Source organism: Platichthys flesus, chromosome 9 (genome assembly GCF_949316205.1).
Source record: "Platichthys flesus chromosome 9, fPlaFle2.1, whole genome shotgun sequence".
Taxonomy (NCBI): domain Eukaryota; kingdom Metazoa; phylum Chordata; class Actinopteri; order Pleuronectiformes; family Pleuronectidae; genus Platichthys; species Platichthys flesus.
Genome location: NC_084953.1, coordinates 6,414,434 through 6,441,889, shown reverse-complemented (window position 1 = coordinate 6,441,889; position 27,456 = coordinate 6,414,434). Strand labels below are relative to the sequence as shown.

General features: G+C 44.2%; 1 protein-coding gene across 4 annotated transcripts in view; it reads left to right on the top strand.

Moving 5' to 3' along the window:
* pde4ba (phosphodiesterase 4B, cAMP-specific a) overlaps positions 1-27,456 on the top strand; it is a 107,284-nt gene that overhangs the window by 70,071 nt on the left and 9,757 nt on the right. For 2 of the 4 annotated variants that reach the window (XM_062394740.1, XM_062394741.1), the window contains exon 6: positions 17,581-17,693. In XM_062394740.1, the coding sequence (XP_062250724.1) occupies positions 17,581-17,693 (113 nt within the window). Of the gene's footprint in view, positions 1-17,580; positions 17,694-21,485; positions 21,752-25,401; positions 26,954-27,456 lie in introns of those variants that run through there. The other 2 variants (XM_062394742.1, XM_062394743.1) reach the window with 2 other exon arrangements.

Genomic DNA, 27,456 nt, shown 5'->3' with positions numbered 1-27,456 from the left:
TGTTCAGATACTCAACCAGAGCTGCAGTTTGGTCCAATGTGTCCTTTTATTGTTTCACGTGTATAAAAACAATAACTGTCTGAAGCACGTGCACCACAGTTACCAAAAGTCATAAATATCTTTTGTTTTGGTCAAACCGACTTGTATTGAGGGACAAAAGGCACAGGCTTTTCAAATCCCTGAAGAAGAAGCTGAAACGTTTTTTGTTTTTTTTTGTGGCCAAGTTACTTGGGTCAACTAAGTTTGTGACTTACTGGGACTGTTTCCTGCCAGCAGTCACCAGTGGTTTAATTTAAGCCATGACCACGTTTGCCAGTAAACAACATACAAGTTTCCACAATGAATAGGTTCGGTTGCAGTCTTAATTCATTATGGAAAATGGTGTCTCTAATTCATAGTTGTTCTTTTCACAAACATCTATTATGTGATGCCATAATAATGGGGTGACTCTTGATTGGTCTAGCGTATGTATGTCGACCCCCCGATCGCTGCTTCACTTTTTTTTTTGCTCCAAATAACGTCGGAGGTGCAAGATGGCGGCTTTGTGATCAGGCTGTGGTTTCAGACAGCGGGAGGAAGAGGAGATGCATCCTTCATCATCATCTTTCATACACAGTCTATGGTGCATGCCCTTATAACACAAAGAGAAATTGTACTTGATCCAAACCTAAATCAAAGATGCAAAAGACTCAAATAAAACCACAATACAGGTTTATTTTTTTAAGCTGAACAAAATGGGTGTTTTAACTCCGAACCGGGCCCAGATGTTTTTTCCCTCCACTGTCACCAAGTGCTTCCTCATGTCAGGACCTGCTGAGTTTCTCTTCATAACGCTGGGAGGTCTTGACCGGATTAAGTTAAGTGCCTAAAGATGTTGTGATTTGGCTTCATATAAATAAATCTGTTCTGTTAGACAGACTTGTTTTTCCATGATGAGTGGACCAGTAATATATACTTTCAGTTGACTGTGAGAGACAAAAGAACTATGAGCTAGAGAGTTGGCTGCTTGTCCTTCTCCTTCCCATTCGCCGTGAACCTTCCGGGCAGGCACACTGCCTCTCCAAACATTACTATCACCCTCCTCATCTCCACTGTGTGTCACACGAGGAGAGAAACACCCTGGCAACACGACCGCAGCTCAGAAGAAGAGCGGGAACCACAGCCGTCATCGCCCTGTCCTCACTCGTGGTCTCTCAGCGTCCACTCTGCCAATGACACTGGTTCGTTACGTGTTTACAACCCTGGTCACTTTGACAAATGAACGTCTCACTGTGGGTTCACGTCCACACGTGTGTGTTTGTTAACTGACTCCTGAATCCCCTTTTTTTTCTTTACCGAACCAGCACAGTGCATCATCAGGTCAAGTCTACCTGTGACCTGCCATCAGTTAGTGTATGTCTGTGTGTCTGTGTTGTGTGTGTGTGTGTGTGTGTGTGTGTGACTGATAGCTGTATGTTTGCTCTCGGAGAGCAGATGAGGAATATCGCAGCCCCCCTCCAAACCGCCCGGCCGTCCCCCCCGCTCAGATCCGTCCCTTGTTTATACGACCTGACTCTTGGAGACAAGGTGACGTCGCCAATAATATTTTTCTACCTGGGGCTTCGGTATCATACAGGCTACAGTAAGCGTTTGTCTGTGAACGCGTAACAGTGGAAGGTCAGCGCTACAGGAGTCCTCTTGCTCACGACTCGGAGCCGTATCACCAGCGTGTCAGTGGAGATACCAGAGCCTTGTTTGTGTTTGTTGTGGAGACCAGGTTGTGGTGAAAACTCTGGTTTCCAGCAAAGATGGGCTGAGAGGATTGTGGTCACGGCTGTTTGGCTCGCTCAGTTTGATTTGTTCCCGTATGCCTTTAATTTGATTCCTCTGTCTTGTCTGTCTTCCATATTTTCCCTCTGTACATGTGAAGGCACAGAAAAAACAAAACAGGGATTGATAAATTAACCAAAGATGAAGCTGTGGCTGAGATGAAACCCTGAGAAAGGTCTGTAAATTATTAAAGCTGTTACTGTCGTTTAACTGTATACGATAATATGCAATATGAAACGCAGCTGTAGCCCCCTCCGGGATATAAATAGAAAATGTAAGAACAAACTTCAAACCCTTTTTTTGATTTGAAAAGAACAAAACAATAAGTACAGATTGAATTTGCCTGTTGGTGCAACAATATAATGCAAAGAAGCAGTGAAATATATTAAAGATAGTTCTGATTTAAAGAGGATTAACCATAGTATTAACCACATATTTTAGTCTTTTTTTGTCCAGCGCCTCCAAAATACAAATCTGCTTATAAATACTGTATGTACATATAAATATATATATAAATACACAACACCCAGTAGTATCCCCCTTCCCAGAGCAACTGTTGGAACCTTATCAGGAACTTAAATCAAGTTCTGGGGAAATATTTGTATCCCTAAAAAGTCCCTGCTCAGGGTTAGTACACCATTCTTTGAGGGGCAGCTCTGAAGGTGCCTGATTGGTCCAGTGTTTTATTATTATTTTATTTATGCTCAGTCATTTATGCTCAGGGTGACGCAGAGTGAAACCCATTCAACAACGATGGTGCCCAGCAGCTTCTCAACAGAGCTTCTTCTGTTTGTTGGAAGAAAATACACAGAGAAATGGCAGCCATCCAAAACACACCGATTATAACCGTATAGATTCTTATTTTCTGCATTTGTACACTGCTCATTAATTAACTCCAGACAGCCATTCATCAGTTTGCCTCATTCTGACAGCCGAGCCACGTGTGTGGTAGAAAGTACGCACTGCTCTGTCCTTTGCGCCTGTCCACAAACTTGGCTCTTTGTCTGTCCTGTGCAGTGGTTGATTGATGAGTTGTCTGCAGCTCAGACTCTCAGAGAGACGGAGCGGGGAGGGAAAAGGTATGGAGGGAGGGATGTGTGTTTGTACTCTGGAACTTTGTTACATAAGAGCTCGGCCCTTTTGCACATCATGATGGAATGACAGGCGTCCATGTCGTCCTCGGAATGGCTCTGTTATCCTTAGTGGTGGTTTGCAGCCATGCTGGAATTATTTCTGTGCCAATGGGAGTAAACGTGTGACACAAGTTGTGAGAGTAGAAAACGTCTTGTGTTGTCTTGAGCAGTTTGAATCTGTTGACTGTTGTTATATCACAGAGGAGCAAGTACATGAAGCCACCTCTTTGTGTTTGACTGCCGCTAATGTACACAGTGCAAATATGTACTTTTCTCTGCTCGCAGATTAACGATGTTTTGACAATCCACTGATGATACATGTGCTAAACGTCCAGAGCAGGTTGCACTAGTGATTCGAAGATTTGTTGTCGTCTTTCTTTACATTAGTTTCACTGCAGCCCTTTCTCAAGGTGAGAATTATCTTAGGTCGAACTAGTGTTGTTGCTCAGACACATCTATAACAGTATCCTATCAATACCAATCACCAATGTAAACATGGAGTTACTACAGCAACACGGCGCAAACACAAGAGAGTTAAGGTGCAGAATGATATATCAACCTTAACAGGGAGTTATGTTTATATATGTAGATCTGGTTAGATTCACATTTGTATTCACGTGGAAATAGAAATGAAGTTACGAATGAAATGGGGGAAAAACACTAATGCTATCATTTGCTTCACCTTGAAATGTATTTTAAAACATTTGCAGTTTTTATTATTAACCCCTTCTTTTGATAACGTATCATATATGCTGACCATATTCCAATCTTTTCCTTATAAATAGCCTTTTATTTTGGCAAACAAACATTAGCTCTGTCAGTGTGTTTGGTTCAGTTTACTACATGGAACTGGCACAAGTCTTTAGCAACAGCTGAACTGTACGGACACACCCAAGATAATATATGTGTTGCTATCTATGTTTATTTATGTCTGAACGTGGACAGAAGAGACAATATTTGTTTTTGTGCTGTGTTTTGTTTTTGCATATTTGTCCCTCAAGTCTATCGCCTGCAGTTGCTGTTTGTCTGGCTCTGCAGGGTTGTGGAAAAACTACAGCACCAGTCTTTTTAGGAAAGGACGAAGAAAGAGGCCATTGAATGTTAGATAAGATTAGTGTTTGTTCTTGATTTAGAAGAACAGGCGTATTAATGGGTCTGATATGAGACTGAGCAGTTTGGTGCAGCTTGATAGAATTTGAAGGGACTGACGGTCCTTGGCGAAGGTATGTGCTCCGCTGAGGGTCATTCCAGTTTGTAAATAAGATTGTGAACCCCCTTGCAATACTTGAAATCTGCTCTTAGAAGTTGTCAGGTGATCAAACAGGTTTCTTTGATTTAGTCCAACTTATTTAGAAGAGAAAACAGAAGTAAGTGAGAGTTGTAAAGGTTCACATATACAAACCCTGATGTTTGCTGTCCTCTTACTTTTATCTTTTTATGATGTCGCCACGTTTGCAGATCATATTTATTACTTTGCCGTGTGTGATGTCATCGTTAACAATAGAAATAACATCCACAACTACAAAAATAAGAAGTCGAAACTCTACAACACACAATGTCTCTATGTCGGGGCCACATTATATTGCATGTTACTACAGGGCAGGTTGTGTTTGTGTGTCAACACTCCTGCTGTCTCAGCCGAGATGTCGAAAGGTGCCAGCTGATTGCTGTGTCTCCTCCAGCACTAGGTCACATTTCTCCGTCCTCCTGCCCTCTTGACCTCTCCAGTGTCAGGCAGGTGTTCTACGATGGGCGAGGAGGGTTGGAGGTTTCCACTCAAACAGTCCCTGACATTTCAGAATAACTGGTGCGGCCACCGGTGTGGAAACAACAAGAGAGAATGAATTTTCCAAAACGGTGAACTCCGGTAAACTCTGTGCATCCCTCTCTCTTTTATTAATTCATTGAAAGTCTGACATAAGCTTCTATTGTGGTCGTGGTGAGTTCATGGTTTAATTGAAAGCGATCCCAGTTTTTAAATGGCAGGCATGGCCCCTGCTTTACAAGTGTCCTGTGTCATAAACAAGCGGCAGTGCCAAGTATTTACCCTACTGAAAGCTCTCTATACCGCCTGGCACAGGCCCCCGCGGCTCCCGGCCAAGGGATATCCAAAGCTGAGTTTAGGGAAAAGACCCACTTGCTTGTGGAGGTGTTTGTGTGTGTGTAGGTTTGTGTGTGTGTGTGTGTGTGTGTGTGTGTGTGTGTGTGTGTATATATGCTCATAAAGGCCAGGTGCAAGGGTTGAGTCAGTGTGGAGTCGTCCTATATGTCACTTTTAATCAGTTCCTTATTCCACTGATAAAACAGACAGAAGCTCCAGACAGTGAGTGTAACCCAAATGCTCATGTGGAAAATAGAATAATGTCGTTCTTGATTACGATACAAGCTCGCGTGAAACAAGCAAACATGTTTTCTTCCTTTTTTCCAAACTGGTCTTGGCCCTGAAATCGTCCTGCTGCGTTTTTTATTTCCAGTTTGCAAACAAACCTTCCAACAGTATCTCTGTGTCCTCTCAGTGAGATGAGCTGGACGCAGCTCAAGGCCGACCAGAGACGTCAGTGCAGGTCGAGACTTTTATACAAACCAGATCTCGGGAACAGTTGTTGATTAAATCCAACTTCCTGATTTGGTTTATACCTGCACTGTAATCCAATGAACTACGCTAGAGGGCAGAAGGAAAACTTTCCCTATAAACTTCTATGTTTGTGAGGTTGTTGCATTCGCTCGATTCGCTGCCAGGCCGGTCTCGCCACAGGTGAACGTTTTTCAGTGGACTTCCATTTCTCTCATCCCCATGCAAGCAAACCAAAATCTGACCAGTTTATCACTCAGTATGTGGTCATCGCAATTAGGTCATCCTCACTTATACCACAATGTAAGTCATGAGGTCATCAAAATGCTGGAATATGATCCATCCACATCTGGTGTGCGAGCTGCAAGAATCACATTTTAGGGTATACAATTATTATGTTATGATTTAAGTTTCTAATATAGTTTTAGCTTGTTTGTTTTTCTAAGACAGACTTAAATCACTTCTGCATAAACAGAGTGCTTTTTTTAATGCTGTGTCTAAAAAGTTAAAATATTATCATAACAATATTCAAAAGTGCTCTTCCTCTCATGCAAGCACACAACCCAGTGCACGCAAGCTCACAATCGCACACCACCCCACACAAAATCAGTGTCACTTCCCTCTTTCGGTAAACGAGAATGACTCTTCATAGAAAGAAATGGTTTAACTGATGTCACTTTGGATTTCTTCTTCCTTTTTCCCCCCCACATATACAGTACAACCTATAATTATATGAGTACTTATTTCCCCTGGAATCGGTGCAAGTTTCACGGGTCTGCACCGAAGTAATGTTTCACCCTCTGCGAGTAAATGTACAAGGATTTTCCAAACATGTGTCAATCTGTCACTTGTGACGAGTGACGGCCGAGTAAAATGAATTCCATGTGGGTTTTGTGTTATTTCGGCCTCCGCTCCAGTTGTTGTTTGGTTTTAATGGAGTCCTATTCCACTCCGGGTTTTAGCTCCGGCCTGCCACAGAGAGAGAGAGAGAGAGAGAGAGAGAGAGAGAGAGAGAGAGAGCAGGTTCAGAGAGCTGGAAGCATGCTCACTGCAAGTATTCGAATTATGCCATTGACGTCAGCACAGTCATAAAGTAGACTGCTGCCCTTCCCCTGAAGTATTCCCTTGCCAGAAGGCCTGTTCAGCTCAGCGCAGATGGATTCAAACGCTCTCTGCTTCACAGACAGGCGCTTTTGTTTGGGTATTTGGGAAGCACTCGGACTCCCCCCCACCCAACCCCTCGCCTAAAAACACCAAACCACCACCACCACCACCACCTTGCTCTCTTTGTGGAACAGGACAGGGACTAGCTTTTGCATAATCACAGATTTAATAGACCTTGTCAATAAAAATCCTCCTGATTATTATCAACCAGGAAACAAAAGAGCCAAATCAGGGCTTGGGAGTCATTACTCTGCGGTACCGTGGCTGATTTTCTGGCAGAGTTCGCATCCAGATATCTTTGCTTCTTCCGTCGGAGTCCGAGAGTCAAACGTCTGTTTAGTCGAGGGGAACTTTTTTGTTTGGCTTCGATTTTTCAATGTGGTCTGGGATGCACTGACAAACTGCATCGAGCCACTCGACAGGCTCAGGGAGACATGCCGTCTGAGGTCATCCCATCGTCTCAGCTGGTCTTCATATGTTTACTGGAGACACGATCCCTCGTTGCACGCAAACCCCTTTGTCATAACCCCTCTGGTGACTTCCCGCTCATCGAGTCTGCTTGGTCCCGACCCGGACTCGTCTGGCCTGGCCTCACGTCAGGGCCTGCACGCTAAACAGGCTCAAGACAATGTTAATTAGACAAGTCCTGTTTTTCTTGACAACAGTTCAACAGCAGCTGGAAAGATTGTTGGGACCCAAGTGATTTATCCCTCGGCCTTGATGGGATGTGATTCAGATACAGAGGCCAAATTAACCGAGGAGGTACAACACATGAGCCGAGCCTGTCTGGTTACATATCAGCACACTGAGGTTGTTTACTTCCTCATTATTTGAAATTAGACCCGAGATAAATCTGAGCCCTGGTTTGAGAAACTCATGGGAGCTGCCACACCTTCCATATTCCCGGGTGTAAGATAACTGAAGTAGAACAACACTTAAGAGCCTTGAAAGCTGTTTGACTTATTAATAACGGCACTAACAGATGATTTATCTGTATTACTTCAGAGAAAGACAAATCCCTGTATCCACAAGGGACCGGGTTTAGAACAGAAAGTCCCTCGCACGTAAACGTCTCCTTCTGCAACTCATTAAAACCGCTGTGTGTCCGAGGGGCCGCTCCTGCAAACCCCCTGGTCTCTGACCTGTGTTGTGACAGGCGTGCACGAAACTACATCTGTTGTTCCATCTAGAAAGCCAGAACTCAAACTTTCTAAAATGATGTAACTCAAACATTACGCAGGTAAACTGAGAACTCAACGTCCCATGAAGCATCTTTAGTCATCGTGTTACTGCAGAATCATATTCCCTTTATTATCTCTACATATCCTTTACTTAACTGTCTTTATGACAACGATTGTAATTGCTGGGATTGTGATTTAAAGGAACTGTTCGGAATTGTGAGTGGACATGATTTGTAGTTTGAAATGTTCCTCTCAGTTTGATGAGAAGATTGTTACCACTATTTTGTCTAGTTTCCATTCTTTATGCTAAGCTAACTGACTGCTGGCTGTAATAATTTCCCCAAATCTCTGTAATCGTTCTATTCATTTAAAAGACCTCTTACCTGTTGTTGTACCTAGCCATAGCTTTTGTCTTTAGCACTGATATCTGTCTCAGAGATTCCCACCACAACTTTATCACAGTGGAGGCAATAAGAACTTTGTTGGTCTCAAAGTATTAAAAACGTAACTTTAGACGAGTCAAGAAGAACATATCTTTACAGGAATAATCAGAATCAGAATCAGAATCAGAATTATTTTTATTGCCATGTATATTTGCACATACAGGACATTGCCTTGGTGTGGTTGGTGCACTTTACAAACAACAAATTAAAAACATTTGTCAATCAAGGTTATCCCCATACGTCACAGTAAAGTTTTCGTAAGGACGGTTCCTTTGGTAAAGGGCAGTTGCCAGTTTTCAATGCTTTGAACTCTACAAACAAATTGATATTCAAGTCAATCATATTACTTAAATCTAAATGTATACGTCTGCTTTTGTAATTTGAGGAAAACTAACCGATTAAGTGGCTTTGGAAGGAGCAGCACGAGGCTTAAATACTGTAACCCTAATTACTGGCCGGGGGGAGTCGTCTGGGCGGTGGCTAACTCGCAGGTTACTGATATTTTTGTACGGTCTTATTGATAAATATCGACCTCGTGGGGTCGATATTTAAAATCGGACTTTTTATGCTCTCAACTGCAAAACTTCAACACCACCTTTTTAATTTAAACAGAGGTTGCTAGGAACCAAAAGCAAGAGGAACGTTAATAAGAGATCTAAATGTGTTTCATCAAATTATCCCCCCAAAAATATATATATGATGTTCAATATGTCAACATTTATGATCAAATAACTTAATGTATGTAATGAAGTTAATCCTAAAACAGTGTTAAACAACTTAGTATGCAACACACATTAACATGAATAGAATAATTAGTATCAACTTTTTACAATCCTTATGGTTACAATTTATATGCAGGAAAGTCAGCAGAGAAATCGAAGTCAGACAAATCACTATGTTTTAAATGAGGTTTGATTCGGTCTGGGATCAAACGTTTTCCTCTGACTCCACAGACGCTGAGTCGGCTCCAGCAGGAGCAGCTGCGTGCTGGCCTGTTCTCATTATGTAAAAGTTTTCCTGATGATCGTAGAAATCTCTCATCACCCCTGACATCAGATCTGCCCCCGCTCCGACAGAAAACATCTGTAGCTTTAACTCCAGACGCTGCTTTGGAACCTAAAAAAACAGCATGGACGAGGACAGAAGTTTGGCTTCCTGGAGTTCATGGCTTCTCCGATCCATGCTAATCAACCCGAGGGGCAAATGCCAGTCAGCGTGACAATGGGGGCCATTCAGTGCAGTCGGTACTGTTGCTCCCAGTGTGGGAGTTCACCTCAGGTAACACAGACAAAGCCTGGTCTGTTGCTGCGTGTTTGTGTGTTTCGTGTTTGTGTGTGAACACGTTCGAGCGTAGAGAAGCTGTAAGAGTCAAAGGGCGAGCAATGGAAGAAAGGAGAACGCACGTTAACGAGCAAAGGGGCCAAAACAGATGGAGAGCACGAGAGAGAGAGAGGCTCAAGGACAGGGCCGAGCTACACTCGTAGGTGCTCTGAGCAGACTCACTCGCTCACAACCTCAGTGACGCCAGAGCGCTTTTATCAGAGGGAACGAGGGAGATACAGAAACAAAACATTAGCGGTTTTAACACCAAAGCATGACGAGCAGTCCGATAGGAGCGAGCGCTGTCGTACGCAGACGGGCGCCCGAGGCCTCGGTGACCCTTCAGACCCTGTGATATCAGGCAGTCCTGGAGCACAGCTTGCTCCTTGCTTTACCCCCCCCCCCCCCCCCCCCCCACATGCGTAGATCACTCTGTATCTCTAAGTGTGTGAGTACAACATGCACGTATGTGAATCATGTGAAAGTGTGCGAGCAGCGGTTTGATGTGTAGGGCCTGACTCTGTGGAATGATGGTCTGTGACTAAAAGCATCATTACCGGAGTTATTCATAAAAAATCACATGGTCGCGTGATTTTTCCAAGATATTTTACATGCAAGTCAAATTCACTTTTCAAAATCCTCTAAAAACGGGTTTACTGTGTATGATAATAAATTAAGTTCTTGAATATTATTTTCCAGGATGTTTGTAACATTTTAGATGTTATGATTGCTAATTCTCTGATTTATGCCATTGTTAACAACATACGACAAAATAATCGGATCAATAACGTTAATGATTAGTTCTAGTCCCACTTTTTTTGCACAAACTATGAAGTATATATATAAGGATGAATAGAGAGTATTTAGAGCTCCGAGGGGATCGAACCACCGACCTTCTCTAACCCCTATGCCTCTGAATACAGCCTTGGGTTAGGATGATCAAACATACAATAAATATTTTGGGGGAAATAATACATCTATATTACACATCACTCAGCCTCCCAAAGAGAAATAAATCCTGTTCAAATGGGGCTTTGTTTACGTTTTTACATCCTGTGCCCTATTATAGCATCTCCCAGTGGTGATATACCATCTAAAATACAATTCTCACAGCTTTAAGATCTTCAGTTTACTCTTTCCACCTGGATTCTGTCAGCTTGATCAACACAAAGTCTGTTTTTCTGCCGTTGCACCTCTGATTCTTCGAGGGATCAGGTATCAGCTGTCTGAACTTTGGCAATCTTTACGTGCTGCTCGGATTTATTGCTCTACATGTTTCCTTCCCACTGAGTTCTATAGTAAATCAGAAAGGAATGTGTTCTTGTATATGTTATTGTGAGGACAGGGAACACAGTGTCCAAGGGGAGGGGGGAAGACGAGCACGCGAGAAGCATAAGGAAGTCTGACACACACACACACTCATGGTTATGACCCAGTCAAAGTATTTTTTCGTGAGATGTTTTGTGGTTTGAACTGACGTTAATTTCAGTTTGAACGGAAGCAGAAGAGACACAAGTCAGAGCAGCAGTCACATGAATGTGAATTTCTGCAAGTTAAAATGCAATATACATTTGTGTAAGTCCCCTTGTTCCTACACAACCACTTTATCAACGACACCAGGACAACAAGCTCGAATACGCAAATAACCCGTGTGCCCATAATTTCAATTTGTCCAGATTTTTCCTTTTACTTTGGACAGAGCCAATATGTTAATATGCTAATCACAATGTACCTGAAGTTTCCTGAACACATTCTGACACCAGTCCAAGATTTCCAAACATTGATGTTGTATATATATAACCTATATATGCTCCTTTATTTGTCCCACCACAGTTTCATAATGTTATTTTATTTAGTAGACCTATATATGCAGCGCTCTTTGTCCATTTCCTTTCCTCACACACGTCATGACAACATGGATTTCACCATTTCACCAGTCAGATCGACCATCACCACCACCGGGAGAAATTCTGTCCCGTTTGGATGGACTTTAAAAACATCCACAATGTTTTTACCATCCTCAGCAGGCAGAATGCAGTATTAGCTCTGTAGACACTGATTGCATTCATGTGTAAAGCATCCAGCACAGGGTGGAAAACTATACCCTGCTCCTGGCCTGCAGAGTCAACCAAATACATTTTTATAATTATATTGCATTTATTGATGTTCTGTTTCAAATCATATAAAGTTTTTCTTATTTAAGTCATTTTTTTATTATTAGGCTAGTTACAAAATCCAATATTTAAGTAAACAGAGAACAGTGCTAATTAAGATTTTTGCTTCATTGAAATAAATCCAACCCTGTACTGGCTTTTAAAGTATCTAAAGCAGAAATCTTTGTTTCTTGTTTTTCTCTGTGTGTCAGGGACAGAGAGCAAATAAATAAACTTGTAATTCCGACACATCAGAGACGTCAATGGTGATAAAAAGAGTTCTTGAAACAGCCTAATGTTTCCCTTACAACACCGCAGAAGTTTTTATCTGTGCGTGAGTGCGTCTAGAGAGGTCACAAGATGAAACTGAGTGTGTTTCCCCAACACCGGGTACCAGAATGAGAAATTCATCCGTCCTTTCACCAATGAAGTTCAGTTTCACCACGTACACATCCGAGGCTGTAAATCCTCCGTTGCAACAGAGTGTCCACTCATTATTTCTTTTCTATTGCTCACCACCGGAGGCCAACAAAATCCTGATACCATCTATTGAGACGTCTTTTTTTTTTTTTCTGCCGCCGCGGCCGCCACATAGTTCGGGTAAATGAACTCTTAACGAAAAACAGACCCATGATGTCATTTTGTCACTTCTCGGAGCCTGGCACGCTCAAACGTTTTAATCAACCAAACGCTGCAGCGCCACATTACATGATCGCAAAAACCACAAACTCCACCGCCACCCTCCTTCCCCTCTTTTCGAAATACTCATCAGTGATTGATTTTGCAATGTTGTGCATGTGAAGTCATAATTCAGCTTGTAAGGAGCGGCAGAGCGTCTCTGGTCCCTGTTAGGAAGTGTTGTGTAACCGCACGGAGGGTTTCTGATCAGCCCATCTCTGTTTCTTGTAAAGCAAGAGATGCCATTAAGAAATGTCTCCTCCCCCCCCTCCCCCCTCCCCCCTCCACCTCTCTCTACACTGCCGCCAGTTGACCCACGTCGCAGTGTGGTTTCTCTTTATGTGTGTGTGGTCTGCTGGTGGGGGTTCACTGGAAATGCAGCACGTCACCCATCAAATGCTGGATGTTTACTTGATGAATGCTCAGTCAATAAAGTGAGAGACGAAAATTTGCATGGGAGGAAAACGGGAGGTTGTCCGCCGCCGCCCTCGTGTCCTGCATGTTTATGAGCGAGTGTTTTTTTTTGTGCCTGCAGTCGCCGTCTTGCTCTGAGGATTGAACCGTATAGATTACTGCTGCTGGTAATGCTGCTGCTGCCCTCCTGCTCTGCTGCATCTACCACCACATCCCTGACAGGAAACTGACGGATAGACACACATATTCAAATACACACAGGTTCAACTCCTCTGGTCTGAGGTCCTGCTTGATGGCTGCGCATGCCATGGGCTGTATCCGAGAAGCCTATGAGTGTGTTTGCTCCAGCTGAGAAGAAGAAAGGAGACTGCAATAAAGACCTAGTTCAAAATACTGGCAAGTCTTTGAGACAAGAGGATGAATGCATGGTTTCCTTTAGTTCAACACAAACTCCAATATAAGAGAACAGGAACCAAAAATCCAAGACAAATGTTTCAACTACAGAGGAATATTTTTGCTGTTTACATTGAGCAAAGCTACTGAACTGAGCTGAGCTGTGGGTGAGACTCCCTCGACTGGAGAGTATGTTTGTGTGTGAGTGAGTGATGATGAGTTACAGTTGGTGTATATATATGTTAAATACGTGTGTGTGTGTGTGTGTGTGTGTGTGTGTTTGTGTGTGTGTATGTGCGAGTGTGTGGATTGCACATGTGAATCTGAGTCCAAGACCACAGTTGGTCTGAGTGCTCATCAGAAAGGCCAGGGTGGAGGCAGTGGAAATCCCCCGCTGTGTGTGTGTGGGTGCGTGTGTGTGTGTGTGTGTGTGTGTGTTTGTGTGAGTAGACATTTGACTTATGAATGCTGCTTCTCTAGGGTCAGTTTGAAGCTGTGACAATGCACAGTGCAATCTCCTGTGGCTAAAGTAGCTGCATAAAACAAGAGAGAAGAGTTAAGCATGTATGTGTCATTAAACTTTCTAATCACCCTTTCTGTTTTATATACACTGGAAACTGATAAAGTATAAAAGCCATTCTCCTCTGGAATAAAAACAATCTTATATTCTGGGCTTTTTGGAAAACTATATTGATCAGTTAAGGTAAACAACAAACTAAAAAAACTGCAGAAAAATACAGGCATTTAGTTTTACCTCATTTGCATCCCCCATTTCCTGTGAAGTATTTAAGATTAGGTTTAATGGTTTCTGCAAATATTAGAACAGAAATTGAGAAATGGCAGAGTCGATTGCTTCAATGGTAATCGCATAAATCGTTGCCTTTTATTTGTCCGGTGGTAAACTGGGTCCAGCACTGGAGTAAACACTGGTGGTATTGGCTCTGTGTCCCAGCAGGGCAGGGATCAGAGTAAAACTGTTATACAAGCGTTATAGTTAAGTGGATCTGGCACCTACCTAGAGCTTAGATTTAGTATGTGGGGACCCACAAGAAGTTGGCCCTGTGACCAGTTTTAGGTTCCATAGTCACTAAACCAGATTTTAGGGCTCTGTACCCATTTCTGTGTTTTCGAAAATCAAAGTCATGAAAGCGGTTACAGGCTCAAAACCATCAATCTGGCATTTCAGTTTCCCCCCCGATGCATCTTCTTTGCCACACACATGCACAAGTAAATACATGCACGTGTGGATCACATCTGCACCCCACTATCCTCATCTGTAACCCGCTTCATTTTTATACAGATTTCTGAGAAGTCGTCTTTTTCTGTCCGTTTAGTCGCATATGGCGAGTGGTTCTAAAAACTAGATCACAGGCCGGGACTGTTCCGGACAGATGTGCAAATCAGAGTCTTTTGAATCCTGTGTGTTTACTGTCTTCTTCGCATGGCTCATTAAAAGGGCCTGCAGATCACTGGGATAATGGGAAACCATTGGCAGGAGTGTGTCTCGTACCCAGTGTGCTTTTGTGGTTTGGTCCCTTTCAGCCCGGCAAACAAACTCAGAGCGTCGAATCAGCTTTTTTTTAAACTTACAAAATGTTGACCCACTCAACAAAAAAAAACTTGTACTGATGGAAACACTGAGCTATTGTCGCTACAACCATCGAACTTTGAAAAATCCAAATGTGAACTGATTTAAACTGCTCAGTGTATGATCCGGCTCTTCAAGGCTTAATCTTCAGCTGCTGCTTCTGGACTGTGAGCACTGCAGAATCTGAACCTTTGTGATTGGATATTTCTCATTAAATAACACTTTCCTCCTTATTTTTAACAACGTATGTTTTATGAAGTCCAAAATGTGATGTTTTCTAACTCCTCAGCCACTTAGAGTTTCATGCAGATGCTTAGAAGTCCAGTAAGAAGTCACTTCACACTGATTGGGCAGAAAATCAAAGACTTCTGGAACCATGGACGCCCCCACACATGAGTCTATGATCATGCTGCTGCATTTATTTCTTTTATTGAATGATATGTTAAATATACTGAAACGACACCAGCCACAAAACTACAATTTACAGATCATAAGTTGTTATAATCCCTTTTTAGTGTTTTGCACAAACTACAGTTAAGTTATTGTATCTAACTTTTGCAGAGAAAGACAAAATACTTTGAAGACAACAAAGAGCACGGCTGTAGAAACGTCTCATCCGTTTTAAACTCTCGCCGTCACAAGAGTTTAAAAGTTCATGCGAGAGAACTGTTAAAGGGACAAGGGCCTTTCTGTGCTCCACTAAAAACACAGACCACCTCAAATGTGTTGGGAATACTGGAAAGAAAAAAAATCTCAAACGAGTGCAAGCCGTTTCAACATCAGACACACACACAGACGCACCAACACACACACTCCCTCTCTGTCTCTCACTCCCCTCATCAGAGTGAGGGCCGGCCGTGGGCAGAGCGCCAGGTGCCTCTCATGTTTGGGAGAGCAAACAGGGCCGTGTCTTTGATGGCGAGGAGATCAGAGCGGGGGACACATTCTACGTGGCCGCGCTAAGGTCGCCGCAGTGCGCACCCGGCTGCCATGTTGTGCTCTGCAGCTAGGAGACCTGGAGTACACAGGCTACTAAGGGCAGCAGACGTTGTGTTGTGTATGTATATATATATGTGTGTGTGTGAGTGTTAGTCCAACCTCAGCACACACCCCCTCTGCTTTCCAACACGGAGTCACTCCAACCTTGACGCACAATTGCAGTTGTTTGAAAAACACAGTTTAACCACAAGAGCACGGTTGAAAAGCGAGTTCTTGGTAGAAAAACGTCAGTAGCGGTTTCACAGCCTCCCTCTCAGCTGTTTTTCTTTTTTACTGCTCACAGACACAATTATTGTTCTTCTGCAAACAAGGGTTTCAAATTTAAGGTACTGGTTCTTCACAAAATCAAGAACTATGAGGAAATATGACCATAGATTTTAGTGTTTGATGTCTTTTTTAAATCTTAAATATGCTGCTTTATAAGCCCAAGGTACCAAACATGTTTTGCACACTCCTTTGATTTTATTGTCCTTGATATGTACCCTCGGGTTTGAATGCACTTATTGTAAGTCGCTTTGGATAAAAGCGTCAGCTAAATGAAATGTAATGTAATGTAATGTAATGTATTCAATAATGTTTGGCCCCGTTTTGTTTCTATGTAATTATATGGCATTCCTACATGTCAGGAGGGGGCCCACCATGTTGCAACGGCGTGTTTCTACAGTAGTCCAGAATGAAATAACTTAATATTTAAGAGGCTATGAAGCTCAAACTTTTTAATTAAAGTGAAGACTTTTCTTTGTAAAATGTTAATTTCTTTTGTCTGACGGTAAAACGACCAAGAAATGTATAGATGTCACCTTAGGCTCCCAGAAAATTTCACTCATGATTTTTTATTTCCCGAAAATAACTAATAAATCAATTCATCATCATGAAGTTAGTCCATAGCTACAGTTATTGACTAACACACGCGATTTAAAAAAACAATCACCAAAGTATTACAAAGACATGACAGTAAAGAATCCTGTGATATCTTCTGCCTAATGCTCCTGAAATCTGATTCTGGCACAGTAAACCCATGCGTCAGTTCCTGTAGGCCTCTGACTGTACTGTCTGTGGTCGGGCCTTTGTCAGATAAACAAACTGATTTGTCCACAGGATCACATCTCGTTGAACTTATCTCATAACTGTCTTTTGTCAACCATCAGATGTGATTGCGGTGTTTAAATAATGGAAACTAATCTGTGTTATCTGCCTGTGTGCAGTGTGTGTGTGTGTGTGTGTGTCAGATACGGCAGGTGATTCAAAGTTTGCACAAAACTCTGGATTAAATGTCGTAAGATGCGTGTGTGTGTGTGGGTAGATCTAAAGGTGTCTACTTGCTTAGGTGGGGTAAAGTCTGTGTTTGGCAATGGAGGGGAGGGGGGTGGTGTCTGGTTTCCTAAACTTGGGGGTAAATGAGCAAAGGGCGTCAGATTGGGTGGAGGGGTCACGCTCACACAGACGCATGCATCCACTGAGAGAGAAGTGTGTGAGCTTAGGGCCCCGCTTCCCTCCGACAGCTGTGACTCCCTCCAGCTCACCCGCTTTGCATCTCCTCATGACGAGGGAGAGAGAGCTGCAGCCGGGTGCCACCTCCAGCCTCTCCCCCTCCTCTGCAGCAGCAGCAGCAGCCCACAGCAGGCTCCTCGAGCGGGACCCGTGGGTGGATGTCGCCTGGGAGTGGCAGGGCAGCTCCGTGTGCACCCTCTGTTCTGACTGTGTGTCTCTGTGTGCTGGCTGCTTGTTGACAGATGAGGCGTACCAGAAGCTGGCCACGGAGACGATGGAGGAGCTGGACTGGTGTCTGGACCAGCTGGAGACCATCCAGACCTACCGCTCCGTCAGCGACATGGCCTCTAACAAGGTAGGACAGGCCGTGTCTTTGACTGTTTGTGTGGAAAAAAGCACAATGTCGCCTTCACTTTACTTCACCTAGAGAAACTTTTGCAGCTGTTCTAAAGGTTCCTGCTCTGTGAGGGAGAATCGGAGCAGCTGCTTGGAGAATGAATTCCCCAAATGAACATGTGAATGTACAGAATCCAGAGATACTGCGGCCGAGCAGGACATGACCCAAACACAGTCAACGGTATTAATAGTCTGAACATGTACAGAAGGAGGAGTTAGGGTTGCAGCCTGCAGCAGGATGCAGAGTGTGCACGGGCGCTCACTGATGATCAAGGCTCGATTCTCCTCAAACACAAAACTTTATTTCAAGCATTAATGTTTCTGAGAAAAGGAAAATGTGTGTGTTTCTCTCTTGGACCTTTTTTTCATCTTTCAACTTGTCATCGTCCAGGGTTTTTATGTTTCTACTGTAGAGTCAGTGTGTGCGATACACTCCAAGGGGTCATATCCTGGTTCTGGACACAAGTAACAACTGTGCGAGTAATATTCAGCTTTGCATTTCAGTTTTCTTTGTCTTTGCACTGCGACAACTTATCTGTACACGTGTCTAAGACTGTTGGAACTTTTCAGCCTCCACCAAGCAGGTTACATTTTCATGCGGGTTTGTTTGTATGTAAGTTGGCAGCATTACACAAAAAACACAAAAATGGATTACGATGAAACTTGGTGGAAGGATGTGATATGGGTCAAAGAAGAACTGAATGACTTTGGATCAACGGATGGATACAGGACTTTTTCATGGATCTTGATGAAAAACTCACATTCAGGGATATGATATCTGCGTTTGTGCAATGTGGTGCAGTTTGACGTAATTGGGCCTGGGCTTTCGTTGTTGACTCAAAACGTTGAGTAGTAAAGTGTTTGCATGTTTTGCTTGGGGCAGTAAAAACCACGTCATGCTGCCGTATGGTGAGGAGCGGCAGCTGTGTCTGTTTGAGTGAGCCGAGAGGAAAAGCTTGTTATTTCTCATAAAACTGGACAACAGGATGCAAGTGGTCCTGCAGAGGGTCAACACAATAAAGTGCAGAGGAAGAGAGAGGACGTGTGTGTGTGTGTGTGTGTGTGAGAGAGCGCAGAGTGACTCTCTCTTCCTGTCTCCTTCCTGGTCCTCTGCTCTCTCTCTCTCTCTCTTTCCAGACGACAATAGGCGTCCCATCACTGGTCGTGTTAATTCATCCCAGTGCTGTCGTCATGTCGACTCACACCCAGCTGGACTGGTTTCCGTTGAGACGAAGGAGAACGACTGACACGCAGAATAAAAACTGTGAAACATTGTTCTTTATAAAAAGGTGGACAATGAGAGAAGGCCTTTATGGGACAAAGGAACAGAAGAGACAGAAAGCAAATAAAAGGAAGAGAATGTGAGAGCGAGACTATCGGTCCATCTTACACTTGACGTAAGAGTGTGTCTCTGTTAGTTTCAGATCATTGTCATTTTCTGGTCCACTGCACCTGTTCCTTAAATATAAAATGCACTTGAGCTAGTTTGTGCGTCCACGGGTGTGTGTTGGTTGTCGTTGGTGTGGTCAGGTGCATTGTCGGCACGGTGCTATCTTGATTCAGCGGAAAGCCAGAACAGACCTGGTTTGGTTATTTGGAACTTCTGCAGAGGGGGGGTGCACGTGTGCATTCACTCTGCCTCACACAGATGATCTGCTCGTGTGCTTTTACTTTGTACACGAGCAAATGAGTTTCACTAACCACGTGACAAATTTATGAGCTTACTCACAAATGAGTAAAAACTTGTGAAAGGACAGTTTAATTTACTGGAATCTGTACTTTCACAATCCCGGAGGAAACTGTCAGGATTGAGCCAAACGTTATCTGCAGGTGATGATTCACTTCAGGAGCCGCGAGCTTTCAGAACTTCCTATATATCTCAATAACAGAAACACTTAAGAAGACTTGTCCTTTTCAGAAAACAATATGTCAGACTTAAAGTTTCACTTCAACAGATTGACTTTGATCAAAAAGTTGACCTGTAGAGCTCCGTAGTCAGCACTTGATTTCACCTTTTTATCTCACATTAAATACTGTGTGACACATTATTATGGGAGATCTATGTTTTACTCTTGGTCCGATATTTAAAAAAGCTAATTACAGTAATAAATGTAAATAATTTAGTTTTAGTGAGAGCAAAACAACTGAGCTGGATGTGACTGATGCACAGTGAAGTGTATCAAGTGGCGCAGTGTGTGCGTATTGTGTGACACTCTCCCGCTGGTGTGACATTGGCGTGTGGATGGATTGTGCGTCCGGACACGTAACCATCTGGAATCAGACATGTCTGTCTGGTGTGTGTTTGTTTGTGTACGAGTATGTGCACACCTCAACAGCAGGTTAATCCCACTGACATCGGGACCATCTTATTCCTCAGACTGTTTTGACAGTAAACTATAACATTACACAACCGCTGCCCCTTTGTTATGTGGGCCACGACTCTCGGCCCGGCGTGCCAATCAGCTAATGTGACCCCCCCCGCCCGACTACCTGTTGTATTTAGGATGGAAAATCTGTTATTCAAGCAGGAGCGGCGTGTGAAACTGGAGTAGGCGGGATCTGTAACTGGAGAAGCTGCTGTCGTACCTCCGAGGTGAAGTGCAGGGGGGGGGGGGTTGTGTGTCGCTGCAGACACGGGTCAAGGCCTGTTTGGAGCTGGAGTATCTGCGTCTGTGTGGAGACTGTGCGTCTTCTGTAATGTGAACAAAGTGTCAACGGACGTTTGGATGATTGTTTAAGACTTTTTCCAGCTTCGGAAATATAAAGATTTTTTCCGTTTTATATTATTACACAATGAATTTATCTGAATTGTAGACTGTAAAATTCGGGACCAGAGATGAGCAGTCGCTGCAAGAGTTGTTAAAGTGTGAAGATTTGCTGCTTTTCTCTTCTTAACATACTTTTATTGGAGGTTTAGGGTCGAACAAGAGATTTTAGAGTTGGAATCTGCTTTCCCTGATCTGTAAAGCACTTATTAACATCATCAAATGTCTTGTCCAACCAACAGTCTGCAAAGCCCCAAATAATTTAATTTAACATCTTGTCAGACCAAATTCCTGATTCTGAGAACCTGGAACCGATTAACCCCAAATTCTTTCAATAATGAATTAACTCTCAATAGTTACAGATTCCTTATATTTACATTGACTGATCAACTATAATTGCATTTCCAAAGACATTTAAAAGAATTTATTTGGGCTCTGAGAAACCGTTATTGGCATTATTCACCTTATTTGACATTTTAAAGCCAAAATAAATCCAAAAACGAATCAGCTGATGAATCGGTCAATAAAATAAGTTAGTTAGTTGCAGCTTCATTTAAAAAACGTAAAACATCTGCTGTATGGCTTTTTCTACATGTTCTACACAGACTACATGAACAGGATAGAAATATGACGCACAAGAGATTTGTTGATGTATTAGGCTTCTGACCATTGTCGGCTTTCATCCAGACCTTTTAATACTTAGTCATGCATAAATAAAACATGAGAATCAAGCAGCTCAGATTACCAGCAAACTGCTGAACATTGTTTATCTCAACAAACTCCACTTCCTCATTTTTGTAATTGAAGTTCATGGAAATCCATGAAGTTCATGTAACAGGAAACGTTGTAGTCACCAAAATGATCATTGCCATATTGACAGTGAACCTCTGGGCTGTGACTGCAGCTGCAGGGCTACGAAGAGGCAAGAGGCGGGACTACCCCCATGAAGAAGTGTGTGTGTGTGTGTGTCTCTCCCTCTCTTTCGCTCGGCCATTGCTACACATACTCACACACACACAGGCAGGGTGTGAGGTAAAGCCTAGTCAGACCTCACAGCCCAGAGTGAGTCACTGGAGCTGTGGCGTTTCCCAGCGTCAGAGCCGGAGCTTGGTCCTTTTACTCATGCTGGAGTCAGACTGAGGCAGAAGCTTAAAACAGACAGAAGCCCTCTGCTCTGAACTCAGACAACATGGGAGCCTGCTGCTTTGACAAGAAAGAGAGGAAACTGGGGAAGTTGAATGGCTGGAGGAAGGTGAGTTTGATAGACTTCCTTCTCATGTTCTGACTTGTTCTGGTGTCCTGAACGTGGATTGTCCTGAGCTGGCTTGGGGGGGGGGCTCCACTTTTGTGCGCTGCTTCAACGTGATGGGACTTTCATGATGTTGTCGTTGACATTTTCGACAGATGCTTCCTGTGCGTTTGTCCTCTGCCGTCTAAGATTTATCATTAAATCGCGTTGTGAACATGAGATGTTTAGTTTCCGGAGCTGTAAAAACAATTTTATAAATTTGTAACTTAATTTTTTTAAACTTTGAGCAACAGGAGACTGGTGCATGAATTCTACTTTTGAGAAAACCTTTTACACCCTTGAAAACGAAGCTGTTTATAGATCCGTTGCAGCTAAAACACCAATACACAAATGTTTTCTCAAACATCTGAGTTGAACTCCTTGCTGATCTTGCAGACTTGTCTCCATGTTGTGTTCTGAGTGTAAGCTAATGTGCCTTTAAAAGTCTTAAACTAAGTTATGGGGACATTTCAATGCAAATGCTGTTTAGCTCTCCTTGGAATAAATTGATTTCCTCAAGTTATAAATCATGCACGACTTGCTGGTACTTGGTGGAGCGGATTAGCAAAGGCTCGAAACACAGGCGAGAAAAAGTCCTTTTAGAGAAATGAGCATGTTTGTTTGTCTTTCTCTGGTCTCAGAGGAATCTTGTGTATGATCAAGTCTGTGGGGTAATAAGTGAAGTGACCGCGGATTCACACAAGGAAGCTGCTACGTGAGCTTTTTAAGAACAAATGCCTCGAGAGAGCTTTTATGATTTTTTTCCCTCGTGTTCTGGCTGAGTCCAAACACTCGGGCCAGGCGGGGGGAAGAGAGCGGTTCTCGGTCTGTGATGTGGTTTGGTGCTGCTCCAAGGTCGCTCCCTTCAAACAGGGGATGCAGAGAGTCTCATAAATCATTCTGTGACTTCTTACATACGTACATGACTTCTGTTAAAGCGCTGCGGTATTTGACTTTTGGTTTGAAGCTGCGGCCGTGCAGCCTGTCAACTGCTCTCATCCAGACAAATACGCTGTTGAGGACCACATCAGGCTCCAGTGCTGCTGGGTGTGATGGGAATGATTCACTCGGCTGAGAAATCGCTCACACTTACGCATTTCTCCTTCAGTTTCTGCCTCCTGTTTTTTTTTTTCAATACTTCCTGGCTTCAGAGACACATTTACATGAATCCATGCCTCCTCATGCAGACACACGAGCATGAGTGCTTGAGTCAGAGGAAGTGAGAGGCTGCTCTGAGTCGTCTATACCGCTGCCCTACACACACAGGGCAGACGTAGGTAGAGTTCCTGATTATTATTGCAGTTATGTCACAGCATGTCTTAACACAGACGTCCCCACATTGCAACATCTGCCGAAGAAAACGTGAGTTCATCAGTCAGGCAGCGGAGGCCTATACTGTGTGTATGATGTGTGAATGATCGGCAGGTCGATGGTTCCTCTTGTCCACTGTGTCATCGGGCAAAAGGCTGAATCCAAAAGTCCCTGATGATGAACCCGTAGGTTTGTGAGTGAGTGAGTGTCAGTGAAGTGGTTGATCTCTATATGTACAGAACAAGCGCTGTGTGAAAGGGTGAATGTGACCCGGAGTGTAAATTGCTTTGACTTGTTTATTGGACTAGAAAATGCAAAAGACGACATCTCATCATTTGATTTTCATAATTTCTGGAAACAGAGATTCAGTGATACAGAGTTGTTTGGGTCAATTTGATTATATATAAAATTTGGAAATATAACATTTTCATATGGTAGATATATGGAAGATGATATATAGCTAAAGCCCCTGTTGCAGTTTGTTCCGTCACTGCAGGGTCACAGGTTCACTGTTCTCTGAACAGAGCACGCTGAGCATAGAGCGCCCACTTGTGGCTTAAAGGCACAACATCATTCTGAGGTGAAGAAGCTGGATGCTGTTATTCAGGTCTTACATGATGTTTTAGGCAGTTTCAAGTATTTCCAGCAGTGACAAGGACAAAGAAAATCGATCCGAGAAAGTAAATCAGTAATGACCATTAAAATGTATACAAAAGATCAAATACTCCTCAATTACCATTATTATCGTGTTTATGTGTAGATCAAACGTGAGAATCAGCATTAAAAGTGACAGTAAATATAGCTTGATGCATTGAGTCTGCGTGGTCCAATAACAGAGGCGTGTTGCTGTGAGTGCAAAACATCCGAGTCACGTGTCGGAGGGAAACTCCGTGTCTGCCTTCCTGCCTACCTGTCCGCCTGACCGCCCTCCACAGTGAGCTGTCCGATAGGATCACCCCTGAGTGGAGGAGGCTCAGCGTTATGTTCCCCCCCCCCTTTCTCTCTCTCACGATGAACTACCACAGGCTCCATTCACATCAACTGCTTCTGTCACTGCAGCTCTTTGCTGAAAGAAACAACCCCTGCAAGCGGAGAGAGAGAGCGAGAGAGAGGGAGAGAGGGGGGGGGGATGTGAGAGGTTAGGAGATGTTGTTAAGGAGCTGAAAGAGAATGAAAGGATGGAATATGAGTGAGTGAAAGTGGGGCAAAAGAGGGAGGAAATGGGAACGATGAATAAAAGAGGCCAGGGTAGAAATGGTGAGCGGCAGGTAGTGGCACGGAAAAATCAAATACTAAAAGATGCCAGTGGATGGAGGGATGTTAAAATGATAGAATAACAGAATAAGAAAAATGTGGATATGTAAAAGAGGTACCCACAGAGCTCTACTAGGCTAATATTCCGCCTGTTTCATTGTGTTGGGCTGCCTTTTGCTCCTGAGTGAGTAAAAACATGGGAAACACACGCTGCCAGGAACATGAGCATGTGCCGTGTCACCATAAACTGGGCTTGAATGCAGATAATGGAATCTGTGGGCTGCTGTGGTTGGTGTGCGCTGAGGCTTTTCTCTTAGCCTCTGGGGGAAGCATATAGCTGTTCCACACTTCGCACAGAGACATCCCCCGCTGTTATTCTGGGTTTCTTTATATATTATGCAGCAGAGCTATTATATAAAGAGCTTCCCTTCCCCTCTCTCCCCCTTGTTTTTGCATTTATTTATTTATTTGTTCCCGTCCTCTCCTGCGTCCCGCCTCCCTTCTTCTGGTTCTTTCCCTCAGTGGGAGGATAATCCGGGATCCTCTCAGGGAAGCTTTGATCGACCCATCATCTTTTGCCAACTGTATATTGGGCTTGAATGGTCGGGGAGCCTCCGTTTACAGCTCCCCGTGGTCTGAAGCTCTGCAGTGATAAGAGATGTGGACATTTTCTTATTAGCAGGAGGCAGTTGCTGCTCGACTGCCTCGCCAGACAGAGTCGTGACGATTGATGACAAAGAAGGTGCACCAGTCCCCCTCGATACTGACCAGTGGCACTGGTGTTACAGTATATTCCAGTCAGGTGGCCCCAGCCTTGTACACTGCAGCAGTATCAACACCTGCTCCCAGGACAGCCCATTGATTGTGCCAGGGAGCCAGCCAGACAGAGAGATTGATGACTGAGGCAGTGGCAGCCAGGAGAGAAATTGACATGTAAGTGGTGGAGAGTGAGGGAGAGATGGAGCAGGGGGAGGGAGGGAGGGAGGGAAGGAAAAGGAAGGAGGGAGGGCACTGGTGGAAGAGCGAAGGCGATGTGTGTGGCGTGCGGCGTCCTTGTGACAGCTCAGCAGCTGCACCACATGTCTGCCTGGGAAGGAGAAGGGGGAAGCCTCGTCTCCTATCTCCTCTCCTGTCTCCTCCTCTCCCAACAACCATACACTGGCTGACTGATGCTGTTGCTATGGCGTTGGGGTGTTCTGGTAATTGGTGTGTACACACACACACACACACACAGACACACAAACACACTCACTCTCTGGCAGTAAGAGAAACCGCGGCCTGGTGTCATCTAAATTGGGGAAGGATGCAATTATCTCCCATCCCTCCTTTCTCTCTCTCTCCCTCCCCTCTCTGGTCGTCTCCCTGCTGTTTAAAATAGTCTTCCGCGGACACCCTGACAGCATCTAATAATATTATGGGATGCGTATAATGAACAGGCTTTTGAGTGCCCCACAATGGCTGCTGCACTCGGGGGTTGTCAGGAGACAACAGGAGTCTGGAGAGTGGGAGAGGAGCGGATGATTATAGAGATAATGGCGATGGAAATACTGGCACTGCAATTCTGGTTCCTCAAAACATCCCCCGGGCCCTTCCTCAGGCCTCATTGTCTCACTGCGGAGGGGGGGGCTCCATGACATTCCTTCACAAAAAAAGGAAAAAACCCTTTCAGAGGTAATTACAGGGGCTGGAAACTGAAGAGGATTTCTCCGCAGCACTCGTACAGCTGGAAAAATGAAAGAGTTACATCTGGAATCCATGTGTGGATATCAAGTATCAATCGGTCCCTGCACTACACTGATGGAAAGCTGCAATCAGGGTTTCCCCCCTTCTCCCCACTTTCTATCAAATCATGTGTTCTGAATAGTGTTGCTATGGCTGGCAGATTACAGCAGGGGAAAAAAGAGATGGATGAGGGAGGGAATGAAAAAGGGGAGGAACATGGAGGAACATGGAGAGAGAGAGAGAGAGAGAGAGAGAGGAGCAGGGTAGGAGGGGGCGTGAGAGCTACATCAGTGCGAGCAGCGAAGCAAGACAAATCCAGCGGAGGAACCCCCCCTCCAGTCAGATGAGCATCGCTGCCTCACTCCCTCCTCCTCCTCCCGTCTCCATCACTGTTTTTTTCACCCTCCTCCCTTCCTCGCTCCTTCTCCATTATTCATCAGTGTGCTGAGAGTCCCCAGCTCACGGCTTCAGCTGCTGCTGCTCCAGCCGATCCACCGAGCCCTGCTGGATTTCCTCCTCCTCGTTCTCCTCCTCGCCAAGCCTGGCCACTGCGCCCGTATCTCCCCTGCATCCATCCGTCCCTCCGTCCCTCCGTCCCTCCGTCCCCAGGCATGGAGCCTCAGAGCTGGCCCCTTTCTGCTGCTGAGAGGCAGAGTGAGACGTCACCGAGCTGCTCTCTGAGCTCCTAAGAAGACAAACGCAAGAGGAGAGAAGAGGGGATTTTTTTGGGGCCATCGGAAAAGAAACCTGTTCATCTGCCTCTGTTCTTTTTCCTTTTTCCATTGGATTACAGTTCTGGCTTTGTGTAGGAACGAGAAAACCGGGTCCAAAATGCCTGAAGCCAATTACCTGCTGTCGGTGTCTTGGGGTTACATTAAGGTGTGTGGCGCTCATCTACGTAGCTGGTCGGGATACCGCACTCGTTTCACTGCACCTCTCTGAGATGCGGTGCTGTTTTATCACAAGCTGTTTATGCAAGAAATGAACCATTTTGATTTGTACTGTTGTTGTTGTGCAGCTTATCAGAATATTCTGTTCGTGTAATTGCACCAAGAAATATTTCCTCCATGCTGGGGAGGATGGGGGGGGGGGGTTCTGGCAGAATGGTGTTCTGTGGCTCAGGCTCCATCTTGAGCCCTCTGCAGAGCCGTGTGTCTGTTTGCATGTGTGTGTGCACGCGCATGCTTCAGCCTGTCATAAACAGCTGCCTCACTGCAGGGCCTGGATCTCTGTGTGCTGTCACATCTGTCCCCATTGTCTGTCCCGTTTATGTATAATATGAAAATACACATGGAAATCACCCGAAATCAGGGTATGAAGGGGGAATGCGGGGGGGGGGGGCAGTGTGCAGATTTTCCTCTTGACATCATTGAGATTGTTTC